This window comes from Lycium ferocissimum, chromosome 12 (genome assembly GCF_029784015.1).
Source record: "Lycium ferocissimum isolate CSIRO_LF1 chromosome 12, AGI_CSIRO_Lferr_CH_V1, whole genome shotgun sequence".
Lineage (NCBI taxonomy): Eukaryota > Viridiplantae > Streptophyta > Magnoliopsida > Solanales > Solanaceae > Lycium > Lycium ferocissimum.
The window spans coordinates 38,584,307-38,598,859 of record NC_081353.1 but is presented as its reverse complement, the minus strand read 5'-3'; the positions used below and the strand labels follow the sequence as shown (position 1 = coordinate 38,598,859).

The following is a 14,553-nucleotide window of genomic DNA, read 5'->3' as shown; positions in this document are numbered from 1 at the left end:
CCGGCATAAACTTGTGAAGGAATTTGCAGTTATGCGGGATCCGATAAACTTGTGTAAGTGAAAGCCTATATTTATAATGTCTTTTGCAATAAATTCCCCACTACTTAACCCCCAACCACCTTAGCTTGTTTTTGACCACCTTTAAATCCGGTCAAAAGCTTGACCACATTTGGTTTGCAACATTAAACATGTGCACCGATGTTAAAAGAGACGGGACTTAATAATAGAAACAAACCTATATAAACACTTGCACCAATATAAGTTTGTACAAAAGTAGTGCATCACATTCATGATGATGCAACATTCAAGTGCTTTAGCATAATGTCACAAAACAAGCATCTAAGCCACAACTACTTTAGTTTGTTTATGAACCGCAAAAATCTAACAACTACATTAACTTGTTCTACCAACTACCAACATATTAACACTACTTTCGGATCCTTTGTCTCATGAGTTGGAGGTTCTTTCCTTTTATTTACCCTCATCTCTTCAAGTCGGCTTGATGTCATTCGCTTTGCCCTTCCACCTCACTCCAGCCTTGCTTTGTGACCAAGGTCCCAAAGAACATCGGTGACCTTATATGCTTTCTTGGAAGCGAAGATCAATTATCCTACTACTTGGCAAGCCATGTCGAGACAAAGCAAAACAATTGTTTATAGTTAGTAAACTCACTTGCAACAAATATACCCAATCCAACAAATATTTCTCTTACATTGTATGTTGTAAATCCATTTTCTGACAAATATACTCATTCCAACAAATCCTAGGCCTTTTGTAAAGGGTAGTTCTTCCTCTTTCATTATCAACGAACATGTACACTAGAAGCTTGAGAGGTTTTTCTTGGTCTTCCCCTCCTCGATTGCAGAAGCTTGATCGGGTGCATTGGGCAATATTTTGGTCTTCCTCCTCACGTTAGGCGAGAAGACCAGGTTGATCGTGTGCATAACTTGTTGCATTTTCAAACCATTTAGCACTAATGGTTGTCCTCCTTGTTCCCATACCTCTTGTTGGTGCTTGAGAAGTACTCTTTGGCCTTGCACCTTGGTGGTGCTTGAGAAGTACTCCCTTGCACTTGCTCTTGGCTCGGTTAATGGATTTTTCCTCGCCTTCCCCTAGCTTTTTTTGGTCTTCGTTGGAGTTGTCTTTCTTGGCCTTCCCACTAGCTCTTTGTGTGTAGCACTTGATTCAAGAGCTTGGGAGAAAGTTAACATCCGGTCCATGACCATAGCTTGTTCTACTGCATCCTACCAAAAACAAAGTGTCAAATCAAAACCATTAATCTATTTCTAGTTTTCTTTTGTTTTGTGTTTAATGTAAGTTTGAAATTGATGAATGAAATCCCTTTAATTTAGAAATCAAAGGTGTTACATGTGCTCCCATCGATAAGTTTGGTAAATCCTTAACAAGTTTATGCGATGGGGGCATACTTTTTAAAGGGCAAACTTTTATGCGGATCCGGCATAAACTTGTGAAGGAATTTGCAAAGTTATGCGGATCCGCATAACTAAATGTCCGCCCCTCAAGACAAAACTTTTAGTTAAACATAACTAAAAGTACGCCGGAGGGTATAAAAAAACTTTGCCTTATAAGGCAAACTTTTTTTTTGGTTGAAAGTCTATTTTATTCCATCCAATGACCATAGCTTGTTCTGTACCAAAAGCAAGAGTGTCAAATCAAAACCATTACTCCAAAGAGTATAAAAAACGAGTTTACTTTAAAAGCTCATACCTTCAAAGGATGCGACCTCTTTTGTTATGGTTTTTACCATGACAAATGCTGCGAAGTCATGTCAACTCCTTTTCTTGACAACTTACCATATCTTTTTGACTCGGTGGCTTCTCTTCCGACCTTCTTTGAGCGGTGGTCTGAACATGGGGTTATTGGACTCGAGGCCACATTTTCATATTGGTGGCGGTCAAGATCAATCGGCGATTTCGGTCAAAATCCACCGCGATGTTACCACCTAAAGTTAGTTTAACTATGATTCACCGATTTGCGTTTAAAATGGTATTTGAGTGATTAATATGGCGTAAATCGAGTGGAAGGTGAGAGAGAATTTTGGATTTCAAATTTTGGAAACCAAAATAATGAAAATGATATTTTATTTTATGTGCATACACTCAAACTCGTTTGAGTGACTTTGTCCCATTGAAAAGCGAAAATAATACACAAAAAATAAGTCCAGAGGGTCATAGGACCCATAAAGTTGAGGTGTGTTATGGCAAATTTGGCCATAGTTTGAGTGTGTTTTGAATACTTTTCCCGATAAAGAAATGGCATCACTCACGGAGAATTCGTACTATATTTAAATGTGAATAGTCACAAACACAATTTTTTTTTTTTTTTATATATATATATTAGTCAAGATGCGTAAGCTAACCAAACGATATGACTAAAAAATAAATAAATTTATAAAATGATTTTCAAATTTGTATCATAGAGCGTTTAATCAACATGGACTAAAGTCGAAGAGTTAGTTTTTAACTGATTTGCGGATAAAATGAATATTTAAGTAAGTTTTCTAACTAATTTATGGATAAAATGAATATTTAATTGAAAAAAGGTACAAATCACAAAAAGTTGTTAAAGCTGAGAAAAGATTAAAATCTTAGCTTTGTGTAAGTAGAAATAAACAAAATACTTAATCCTACTTAACATCAACGTTTATCCTATAAATCTGGAAAAAGAGAAACAAAATCTCATAATCTTCGATTAAGAACAACCAAATTATCCCAAGTGTTTGGCTTTGGTTTCTCATTTCATAATAATTGGCCAATTGTCATTACAAGAATCAACCTTACAATTATTATTAATCCAAGCAAGTGGAAAAAAAGGAGAAGAAGAAAAAGAAAAAAAAGACAGAGTAGAGGAAATTAAAATAAAGAACTCTATTACATTAATTTTATTATACAGCTAAAAAGTATGAAAAACCGAAGCAAAGGAAAAATCTCACCTCAATGTATTTTTATTTTATGTTTCTGCAGTTTCACGCTTGGCGTGCTTTTCTCTAAGAGGTACAATTTTTTTTTCCTTTTTCACTATTTCATTTGTCATTTTCTGGATAAAATTCTGTGAAGGGATTACTTTTGAACCATTTTGATGCATGTGTTCTCAAGAAATATAGCTTTTTCGTTTAGTTTGTTTAAATTGTTAAAGAAATTAATGCATGCTTGCCTCTGAGGGGTGTGCCAGAGTGTGGGGTTCAAGCCCTGAATTAAAAAAAAAAATCCTGTTAGCAGTACTTTCCCCTCAAATGTTATGCGATGAGAATGCAATTAGTCGAGGTACAATTAATGCGGGCACTAGACAACGAGTGGAAAACCAAGAAATTAAAAAGAATACTTGCATGCTTTGGTGTTTGTTTGTTATTCAGTTTATTGACATTCATATTGAACCATTTTTTATGTTTTAATCATTGTATTTATTAGAATTTGGGCTCCACGAGAATCAGACGGACGGATCACATTTCCAAGGTGGTACAACCGAGAGATAAAACTGAGTTCTGTTGCTGATGATTGTGAAACCAAAAAGATCCAGGTTCAAGCTTTTTCTGTTCTTTTATTAACTGATATATGTATCAAATTTCATTCACCCCACTGTTGAGAAATTAATGATTAGCTCTATCTATAAAAATTTTGAATTTGTTCATGGAATGATGTTGAAAATCGGTTAATAAGTTAAAAAAAATACCTATACCTTTAACTTTAAAATTGTCGAAAAAAAAACTTTATGTGCGTGTTGATCAACACTCTCTAATCGCCTATATATCCCTTGCCACAAAAAAAAAAAGAGAGAGAGAGAGAGAGAAGATAATCATCATTAATTCAGTACCACCTCTATCCAATGTATCATTTAATACAAGCGGACACACACATGTATCGTTTAATCCGCACTGACAGACCTGATACATATGAATGTATGTAGGTTATATATGTGTGTATATCTTATAAGTTTAAGTTTTGTTCACCGCGTAAACAATTTTTTACACTATCAGGTCATCTTTATCCGTTGTAACAGGTAAAATATCTTTCCTTTTATACCAGGAGGATGATGTGCTGGGAGAGTTTAACAAAGCCCATGAAGCTATTAGGTGAGTTTCGTACATAAATGATAAGTTTGGAACTTCTTACCTTCTGTGTTTTACATTTGAGCTAAACTAAAATTTCAGACAAGATAATATAGAAATACCTTTATACAATATCAATAAGAAGTTGTGATCTCTTAAACTTGTCAACTGTGCTGAAGAAAAAAAAAACAGAGTAGAAACATTTTCCAAACTTATATTGTTTCTCCATAATCTTGGTCTCATGGCCCTTCGCTTGACAGGTCGTTAGATAGTTCAATTGCTAAAATCCGATTTGAGCTGCCTTCAACTAAGGCTTTCCTTGGTATGAAGAAAATGGAAGATTTACCTACCATGACCACCACAGATTCTGAAAGAACTGGGATCATGATAAGGAAGCCTTTTATGGTAATCGGAATAAACACTGCCTTCAGTGGTAGAAGGAGGCGTGATTCCATTAGAGAAACTTGGATGCCTCAAGGTAGTAATAGTAACATATTTTATACTTTCATGTTGTTTTTTTCTGGTTGCCTCCTCCTTTAATCATAAATTAAATTCCATATTGATTAGGCGAAAAGCTACTCCGATTAGAACAAGAAAAGGGGATCATTGTCCGCTTCATGATAGGCCACAGGTGAAATATATCGCTCCATGTATTCTGGAATTATACCTTATGTATTTTTTTTCCATCCAAGTATGAACCATTCTAAAGTCTATAGGTTCATGTGAATATTTCTGCTTGACAGCTTGATCATTTAGTCTCTCTTGCCAAATTTGTGTTCTAAAGTTTTCATTTTGAAATGATTTGATATTATTCCGTATAGCCTTTTTCTTATCCAAAGACAATGCTAGTGCTCTCATATGCTATATTGCTAGGACTCTTCAAAATACTATTGGGCGTGTCTCGGATTCTCCAAATTTGGAGGATCCGACACATGCACTGCAACATATTTGGCAGGTCCGAGCAACACAACTCAGATTCCATTGTCTTTTCTTTTTTCGTTTTGCCTTTTTAGTTGAATCATTGGTGGTGGTATCATTAGTAGTTGTTTTTAAGTGAAAATAATTACATATTGAACAAATTGCGCATATTCTTTATTTATCAACTTGCAGAAAGAACTTGAGGTTTACAACAGACTGAAAGAATCTTGTTGTTTATCTCTGGTCTATAAATTCTCTGCAAGATCGAAAATTTTGGCCTAAAAGTTCCTGTGTTATTTTGTACAGCGCTACATCCAATAGCATTTTAGATCGAGCAGTTGATCTTGAAGATGCTCAGCACAAAGACATTCTTCGCCTAGTAAGCACAAACTACAATTTGATTTGCATTTTCTGTTATTGGTTTGTGCTTATATTGTCATCTCGTATTGCTATTTTACAGGATCACATAGAAGGATACCATGAGTTATCTGCAAAGACAAAAGCCTTCTTTACCACTGCAGTTGCACAGTGGGATGCCGAGTTCTATGTAAAGGTCGATGACGATGTTCATGTTAATTTAGGTATGTCCACTCTACGTTTGACCTATCATGTGTTTAACAATATGATAGTAATTTTACTTGTTGTAGAACGTCACTAATTCTACTTATAATGCGCTATAAATTATCTATATTTTTACTTTGAAGTGACTTGATAATGTAGAGCTCTTTTAAACTATTAGTGTATAGAAGTAAACTCTTTGGAAACTTGCACCTAATTGCCATGACGTTGTAGGTACTCTGGCTGTAACTCTAGCCAGGCAACGGTTGAAATCCAGGGTGTATATAGGATGCATGAAATCGGGACCAGTTCTTCATCGAAAGTAATTTTGTTGGAAACTTCCAGTTTCAGTCCAATTTCAAGATAGCCAGTTGGTAAAATTCATATGTATAATTTCCTTTCCTGTGTAGGAATGTTAAGTACCATGAACCTGAGTTCTGGAAATTCGGAGAGGCAGGAAATAAGTACTTCCGACATGCAGCTGGACAAATATATGCCATCTCGAGAGACCTCGCAAAATACATTGCCAATAACCGGTGAGATAATTTGCTGATGTATATTTCCTTAATGTCTGGATCTAATGTTACATCTTGCTATAATGCCCTACATTGATTGATTTGTGATTGGTCTCTTTTGAAGTTCTTAAAAGATTTTGTAAATCGACGAAAAGAGTACTTCTTTTGAGTCACTGACACCGATGACAAGTTTTAATCAGATAGAAGATTGTTCTTGTAGAATTGCTTCAGTCTAATCTAAATAATCAGAAACTGGTCTTGTATCTGGTTATCCTGTAGTGAATAATATGGTGATTTCAGGCCCATTTTGCATAAGTTTGCAAATGAAGATGTGTCGCTCGGTGCATGGCTAATTGGTCTTGAAGTCGAGCACATTGATGAACGTAGCATGTGTTGTGGCACTCCACCTGGTAAACAACTTGTAATTGCCTTATAAATGACCTGATTGTGCAAACATTATTTATATTGTGTGCATAAAATCATCTGGGACTAATGGCGTCTGCAACTTCTTATAATGTTGCAGAATGCGAATGGAAAGCGCAAGCAGGTAATGTTTGTGTAGCATCATTTGAGTGGACCTGCAGTGGAATTTGCAGATCGGTCGAGAGAATCAAGCTTGTACAGGCCAAGTGTGGCGAAAGTGCTGCTACTCTTTGGGGTGCTCTCTTGTAGTTGGCATTACTCAGATGCGGATTTTGAGTTTATAGGTTAAGAATTCTAGAAAAGCCAGCTATTGATAAAGTATTTATACATGTTAAATGAAATTTTAACATAATGTAGGATATGGCTCAAAGATAATGGGTTCTGTTGAATCCATAAGTATAATTGTAGCGCCACCCTGTCTAGAGCCACAATATTTTTCTTCTTTTTTGAGATATTTTGGTGATGGAAGGCTGTCAAAGAAAGGAGGAGCATACAAATTGTTGGAGTAGCTTTTGTTTGTATTAGCTACATAGCTTTCCACATAAGATTAATTCTTTTTGGATGTTAGAATTACAGAATTTTGTACTTCCAAATTTTCATTCCACAATGTATATTGTGATCTAGTATTCAGTGGAATTCTTTGGTTAGATTTGCTAGTTTTTCTTTTCTTTTCGCAAGTGTTTACATCTTCATAGATGACAAGCTATAAATGTGATGTACAAATGAGCAACATCACATAAAAGATTGCCGATTTCACGAGCATTAGGCTTCACTTGCAGTTAACCTATGGTAATCTATCTTCTACATCTATCTATCTATCTATCTATATCTATTTATCTATATTATTATAAAAGCATGAATAGAAATTTTAGTTGACCAAAATATCCTTTAAATATTGAACGACTTTTATACCCTTAAAGATAAATAATGTCTTGATAAAATAATTTCATATTGGATAAAATTGTAATATTAAACTTTTTCTAATGTGAATTCGTGCACTTCTAATTTTAATCAACTTACAACCTGTTTTAAAATTAGTGTCCTACTAATGGTGAAGTTTTAAAGCAGCCCTACCAATTCAACGTGTACTAAGGCTTTTGATAATTTTAATTCTTTGAAAATGTATTAAATTTGGTTTATTGTATTTCCTCTAATATCATATTATCCAATATTTTCATTCCTCTGTAGAGTCTCTGGCCACGTGTACGGATACTTAAGCTTATGATCTTTTTGAATCTTTGAAAATACATAATATATTTCGTAAGAAGTTGTAGTAATCATCATAGAACTAATTTTGAGAATTGGAAATCAATCATTTTAAACAAAAAAATTGGATGAACTATTTTTCAGGACTTGGAATCTACTGCTATGAGTTTTTCAGTTGGAGTACCCTACAATTTTTTTTTACCTTATACAATCAACAAATAAGAATTTTATTTCCTTTTATAAAAAAATTTAGTGGAATTAATTCACCACGTCGGATTCCAAAGTTTTCCTAACGACTACATAATGACTTATTATGTAAAAAAATACATATTTCCTGTTAACCAAAAAAAATATATACTCCCATTAATTATCAGATGGTAGAAAGATATGATCATCCTTCAATAAAGTCCAAATATATATATGGAAAAATACAAAGACTTGATTATATATATAAAATAGATACGTGTGTAAAAATTAGACAAAGATAGGAAAAATAATAATTTAGAACTAGAAAATTTATAATATTAGACCTAGCTTTACCATTTTGTTCTAAATGAAATTATCTTTGAAGAAATAATTTAATTTTCGTTGAATATAAAAATCGGTCTGGAACTTGATGTCTTGATTGGATCTAAAAAACTATGAAAATCCATAACACTATGCCTAATTTTATAGTTTTATCTTACATGGAATAAGTTTTTTAAGAAATATTATAACTTTCAAAGGATATAGAATTAATTTGGAACTTGATTAGATTTAGAAGCCTATGAAATTCATAATAGTACACCTAATCTTACAAGTTATCTTTCATGGAATTATCTTTTGAAGAAATAATATAATTTTTTAAGTGTATACAAGTCGGTAAACATTTTTGTTATCATCTCTTTTTTTTTTTTGTATAAAGCAACTCTCAAAATAATTTTATGCTGTACAGGTGAATTTTAATTGTAGTTTGGTTTAATATTTATTGGATTCCTGAGTACTTAAAATATTTTTTCTTTCTCTTTCTCTCTTGATATTCTCAAATAATATTTTGTTTGTCAATTAGGTTTGCCAAAATTAAAGATCACATATTTAAGGGACCAAAATTAAAGACGACCCCAAAATAGGGACATTTGTGCGAATGACCAATACTATATCTTGGTCCAAAATTCAGTGGAGATCTTTTAAATTTTAGTCAAAATTTGGAGCATATTGAAGACGTGGCCAATTTCTGATATTTGGTCTAAATACTGACCTCTAGCGTCCTCGCCTCCTTGAAGCATTTTGTGATACAAACAAACCCTCACACGCAGCTTAACTATAACTATATATATATAAACGTACAACAAAGCTCGCTATTTTTGAATCACAAGGAACGAAAATATTAAAATGTCAGGATTAACTTGTAACGCTTGTGATAAGGAATTTGTTGATGATACTGAGCAAAAACTCCATTACAAATCTGAATGGCACCGTTACAATCTTAAACGCAAGGTATTTTTGATGAAATCCCCTTTTAATCGCTTGTTTGAATGATTTACATGTATTAATTTCTCTTTATCATGTATTAGAATTCAGATTTGAATTGTTCCGAACATGTGTAACTAGGTAGATTTAATCTCCGCCCTTCGTTTAGGCAGGGCAGTTACGTGTAATGATATGAAGAGCTTCAACAATGGGGAAATTAGATATTTTGCGAGATAATGGTCACACAAACAAATGAAATATCACTTTTTTACGAGTTTCCTACCTAAATTATCACGGACTATTTGTCAAAACAGACCTGAACGATCACCAACTATTTATCAAAACACGCCTTGACTAGTATCTGATGGTGCTGGAAACTTCAAAAAAGTGGTACTTCAGGTGTGTTTTTTACCATTATCTCTTTTTTATTTTTACATTTTCCTATTAATTCCTTTAATTACCCGTGTGGAGTACCATTTGGCACCATTTTTTTTTTAAAAAAAAAAGAGAGAATGTTCACCATCAGATACTAGTCGAGGTGTGTTTTGATAAATAGTTAGCGATATTTCAGGTTGTAAACGCAAAAAAGGATGTTCTATGAATACAGAGGGTGCTATTCATGATTCCAATTCAATTTGTTCTGTAGTTGGTTGCGCTTCTAGTAGAGACTTATTTTGTGAAGTAAGCTTAGAAGATTAGTGATAGGAAGGACATAGATGGTAGAAAAAATATGGAAAAGACCGGTTTTTTGTTTTTTGTTTTTGGGTGGTGTGGGGGGGGGGGGAGGGGGGGGGGGGGGGGGGGGGTTCCTCTACACTACTTTAAGCTTAGCATGCAAAGTTCAGTAAGGTCACAACTTATATAGCTGTAAGTTGATTACTGACTTGGGAATTATTTTGGATAAATTTGTCATTGGTATCTACTTTTTTGAATATGGTATTGATCAATCTGTATTGACGAACAACTATGGTGATTGAGGAAATCCATGCTCTATGAGGTGTTTGCTTTACATAACGAAAGCATTCTTAGTATAGTCCCCTTTTCTACATACCTTGAGTCCCAATGAAGTAGATTTTAGGGGAGGGGGGAAGTAAGAGAGACTACACTATTTCTCCACTAGGAAAGTGATAACTGATGGAGGATTTAGAAGGAAACGGGTGAAGTGAAGGAATATCGAGGCTGATACTAGGGAGAATGTTTTGTTGAATTTCAGAATTTAATAGGAATGGTAACTGGTAGACCAAGGTGCATCTCTAGCTGCTGGAAGACGTCAACAAAAAAACTGATATTATAGGGGAGAAGGGTAGAGTGTCAAACTCATTGTCTGTCGAGTTTCGTACCATCCACAGCTGGCCATGGAGGATTTCTTGGTTATCAAAAAGGGGCTTGTGGGGTGCATGGTGGGTGGAGGAGGGAAATGTTTGGCAATTGGTCTTGTGTCTTACAAACCAGTCATCTTCTTTTTGTTCTTTGTAACTTAAAAGGATAAATTTCTAGTTTGCTTTTGCTGGGGATATGAAATATTGTTACCCTTTATACTTGGTGAAAGAAAAATGGCAAGTTAAATGCAATTGTTTTGTTATTACATCTTTCTTCAACTCTGTTGAGTTGGGTTTTTTAGTCACTGATCTTGATTCTGTCATTTTGTTGGTCATTGAATAATCAATGTCTTACCAGAGGGGTACATCCGATATACCTGTGTGCCTTCGCACACTACTTTACAGTCACTGAAGAAACCAAAAACTAGCTGAGAAATACATATATGCAATGTTCTGTTGTGAAAAAGGAATATGGATCAAGCTTATAAAAAGCAAGCAAAAAGTGGATTTCACCTGTTAAAAAGAAAAAGTGGATTATACTAGAAAATACACTACTAATACAATGCTTAATAGAATTTTTTCATTTTATATCTCTTGTATAGTAAATAAAATACCTCATATCCCTGGCCTATTTACGTATTGTTTTCATAGGCCGGGAAGAGTATCAGACTGGTAAAGGAACCTGTGTCCAATTGAGATTTTTCAACAGAATTAATGTTTTTGCTCATGCATTTTTTTTAGGTCGCGGGAGTTCCCGGAGTGAGAGAGACTATTTTTCTAGCCAGACAGGCTGCACTTGCAGAAGAGAAGGAAAAGTTAAGTGAAACTCCATTGCTGTATGCCTGTGGTCTGTGTGGCAAAGAGTATAGAAGCTCCAAGGCTCATGCTCAGCATCTGAAATCTAAAAGTCACCTAACACGGGCTTCTCAACAACCAGGTCATCATGATGAGAATAGTGTTACGATCAAGCCGCTTCTACGCCACCCTCGAAATGAAACTTCACGGAAGGCAAGAGAAGATGTTGAGGAAAGTGATGAAAGTGAGTGGGAGGAGGTTGATCCAGATGAAGAGATGATTGGTGAAGCCGCCGATTCTATAACAGACTTAAAGATGAATGAGCATACATCTAATGACAATATGGATGAAGATAGTGATGTTGATGAATACATTGGAAATTTAGACCCATCATGCTGCTTCATGTGCGATAAAGAACACAAGACCATTGAGAGCTGCATGGTTCACATGCACAAGAAGCATGGATTCTTCATACCTGATGTGGAGTATCTGAAGGATCCCAAAGGGTTCCTGACTTACCTTAGTCTCAAGGTAGAATATGTGCTTCCTCTCGTCTTCCAGCCTTTCTTAACTATTATCTGTGTTCACAATATTTCTCTTTTTTTTTCTGTGCAGGTTAAAAGGGATTTCATGTGCTTGTATTGCAACTACAGATGTCATCCTTTCAGCAGTTTAGAAGCAGTTCGGAAGCATATGGAAGCAAAGAGTCATTGCAGAGTGCATTATGGTGATGGCGATGATGACGAAGAAGCTGAATTAGAAGAGTTTTATGACTATAGCAGCAGGTATGGTTTCTAATACAATGCTTTCCATGTAATTTGGGTCGGATGAGTTTCGTAAGCAGCATCTTCTTTTGTAGATTTTTTTAGAAGTAATTTAGGTAAGATGTATAGAGTTAGCTCTGTACCTTTTGTTATTGCTTCTGAGACTTCTCTTCATTCGTAGCTTTGTGGATGAAACTGGGAAACAGCTCATTTTATCGGATGACACGGGCAACACTGTGGAACTTGGAAGTGGTGGATCTGAGCTCATAATAACAACAAGAAATGATAATGGAAGATCTGTTAAGACTCTTGGATCAAGAGAGTTTTTGCGATACTACCGACAGAAACTGAGGCCTACACGGACCAATGATGTGGCTATAAGTGCTGCAGTTGCCGCAAGGTATGCATTTGACTTGTTAAAAATCATCCATTATTGTCATGTTCCTTCATGTTAAACTGTCAATTGAGCAAAAAAACCTTTTCCTCCAGGTACCGAAGCATGGGTCTCGCAACTGTGCAGTCCAAGGAGCAAATGGTTAAGTTGAAGGTGTTGAAGGCCATGAATAAATCTGGTGTGGAGATTATGCGCAGTAAGATTGGCATGAAAAGCAATGTCATCCGTAACCTCCCTAAGAATATACCATATTAGTCCTTTCCAAAGCTAATATTAGCCTTGTAATATTCTTGGAGATCGTTTGGTACTTCTATGGTTCCAACTTATGTAATTCCCTGTCATATTTAACTTTCTGGTTTGCGTTATCATATAGATTGTTTGGTATTTCTATAAAAGGGTGAATTGATTGAACCAAATCTTGGATCTCAAGTTTTCCCTTTTTGGTCTCTGATTGCTGGGAATGTTAAATGTTTGTATTAGAGATGTTCTTAAGTTGGATATTGCGTCACATTACGTAAGGAATATATGTGCTTTGTGTTTTGACACCTTGAAAGCAGAGTCTCTTGCATCCATTTTGTTATTATGTTAGCAAGATAACTTCCTCTCTCATATTTCTCATGTGTAGCTAATCGTCAATGATCGCATAAGTGACTTAAGTAGCTTACCTTGCTAGAGACTTGAGTAGTTTTTCTTTTACGTAGGCTATCTTATACTTATTTGCTATGCAAGTACTTTTTGTTAGCATTTTTCTTTCTTTTTATGATTGATGACCAGTGTGGTGACATTGCACGTTTGATGATTGTTCTAGTGCCACTGTGCCTTTTTTTTTTTTTAGTGACTTTTATGCGTGGTTTGTGCCTCTTTTTTGTGACTTTTGAAACTTGATAGAAGTCAAAATAGGAAAAAATAAAAATGCCTAGCAACTTTTTTCTATATGATGGTACATTATTTCTTTTGTTGTGCTTCTTTTATGGTGACTATTTTGGCAATACTGCATCTTTTTGGCCATTGTTGACAATAACTTGTTTAGATTCCAACGACGACCAAGACTTACCGGTTGTGTTCTAATTACCAAATGATTTTAACCGAATTTTTTTGATCATGGGCATCGCTTTTATCCGTAAGAACTAGTTCTATCACTAAGGATTAAAGTGAAAAAAATGAGATTTCTAGGCTCTTAAATAGAGTTCTTCAATTCGAGCCAATTCAGATATCGAATGGTTAAATAAAAGTTTTTATATTAAAGACCAACCCTTGCATTTGAGTCAATTCAGATATCGGACAGTTAAATTAAAAATAATTAGTTCTTATATCAGAGAGTATATATGAAAGTGAAATCTAGCTGTAATAAAATAGTTCTTACCAAGTGCGTATAAGTTTTTATCTTCCACGACTTCATCTAACCAACAAAACAAGAAAAAGAAATTAATTGTAAAAATTACGCAACAAAAAATGTCACAATTTCTTAATGTGAAATAACCCCGAATAAGTTTGACTTCATTCCTCTAATTTGTCTAATGAATCATCCAAGTAAGTTTGACTATCGATAATTTGGTAAGCCAAATCTTTAGCCTTCCTTGACAATGGACAATTTTATTGATTAATATAAAAAAATGACAAAGTTATTGTTGAAACGAAAAAACGTGACATAGTACTCCTCCACATAAAAAAGAGTGTCCATTTAATTTTTATTTTTTGATTAAAAATAGAGTATTCATTTAACAAATAAAAAAATCTTATTTTTTTAAATTTGCAATTATTAAGTATTAAGTGATTAAATTCCAACACCTATTTAATTATGAATAGTATAGCCAAATTATCTATTTTTGTCTATGATTTAATATTTTATTAAGGAATATGTAAATGGTACGGAGGGAATATATTCTAATATTCTACCAAGATTAGATCAAAATGGCAATGTCATTAAAATTTAAAATAAAATAGAAACACAAAACCTCTTTTTGTAGAACTTTACTGCCTTTCCCATTTCACTTTTCTTTTGCTTCTTTTCAGCATCATCAATACATAAATAGGTTAATTTATTTTTCTGCTCTTTCCCTTCAATCTTCATCTTGGGTGTTCTTGATTTCTTATCAATTTATCAGGTTTGATCTGTTCTTTAAAAATCTTTTACTTTTTCTCTCTA

At 34.3% G+C, this 14,553-nt stretch overlaps 2 protein-coding genes across 2 annotated transcripts; both read left to right on the top strand.

The window, feature by feature from the left end:
* Positions 1-2,626: 2,626 nt before the first annotated feature.
* LOC132040112 (beta-1,3-galactosyltransferase 7-like) lies at positions 2,627-7,206 on the top strand. Its single transcript, XM_059430730.1, has 11 exons — positions 2,627-3,014; positions 3,429-3,537; positions 4,044-4,090; positions 4,327-4,544; positions 4,634-4,697; positions 5,291-5,363; positions 5,445-5,565; positions 5,777-5,864; positions 5,953-6,078; positions 6,358-6,467; positions 6,581-7,206. The coding sequence occupies exons 1-11, from the start codon at positions 2,923-2,925 to the stop codon at positions 6,727-6,729; spliced, it is 1,197 nt and encodes a 398-aa protein (XP_059286713.1). The 5' UTR covers positions 2,627-2,922; the 3' UTR covers positions 6,730-7,206.
* A 1,731-nt stretch (positions 7,207-8,937) lies between these two features.
* LOC132039732 (cytoplasmic 60S subunit biogenesis factor REI1 homolog 1) lies at positions 8,938-12,823 on the top strand. Its single transcript, XM_059430248.1, has 5 exons — positions 8,938-9,162; positions 11,196-11,780; positions 11,865-12,034; positions 12,195-12,413; positions 12,503-12,823. The coding sequence occupies exons 1-5, from the start codon at positions 9,058-9,060 to the stop codon at positions 12,660-12,662; spliced, it is 1,239 nt and encodes a 412-aa protein (XP_059286231.1). The 5' UTR covers positions 8,938-9,057; the 3' UTR covers positions 12,663-12,823.
* The last annotated feature ends 1,730 nt before the right edge of the window (positions 12,824-14,553 follow it).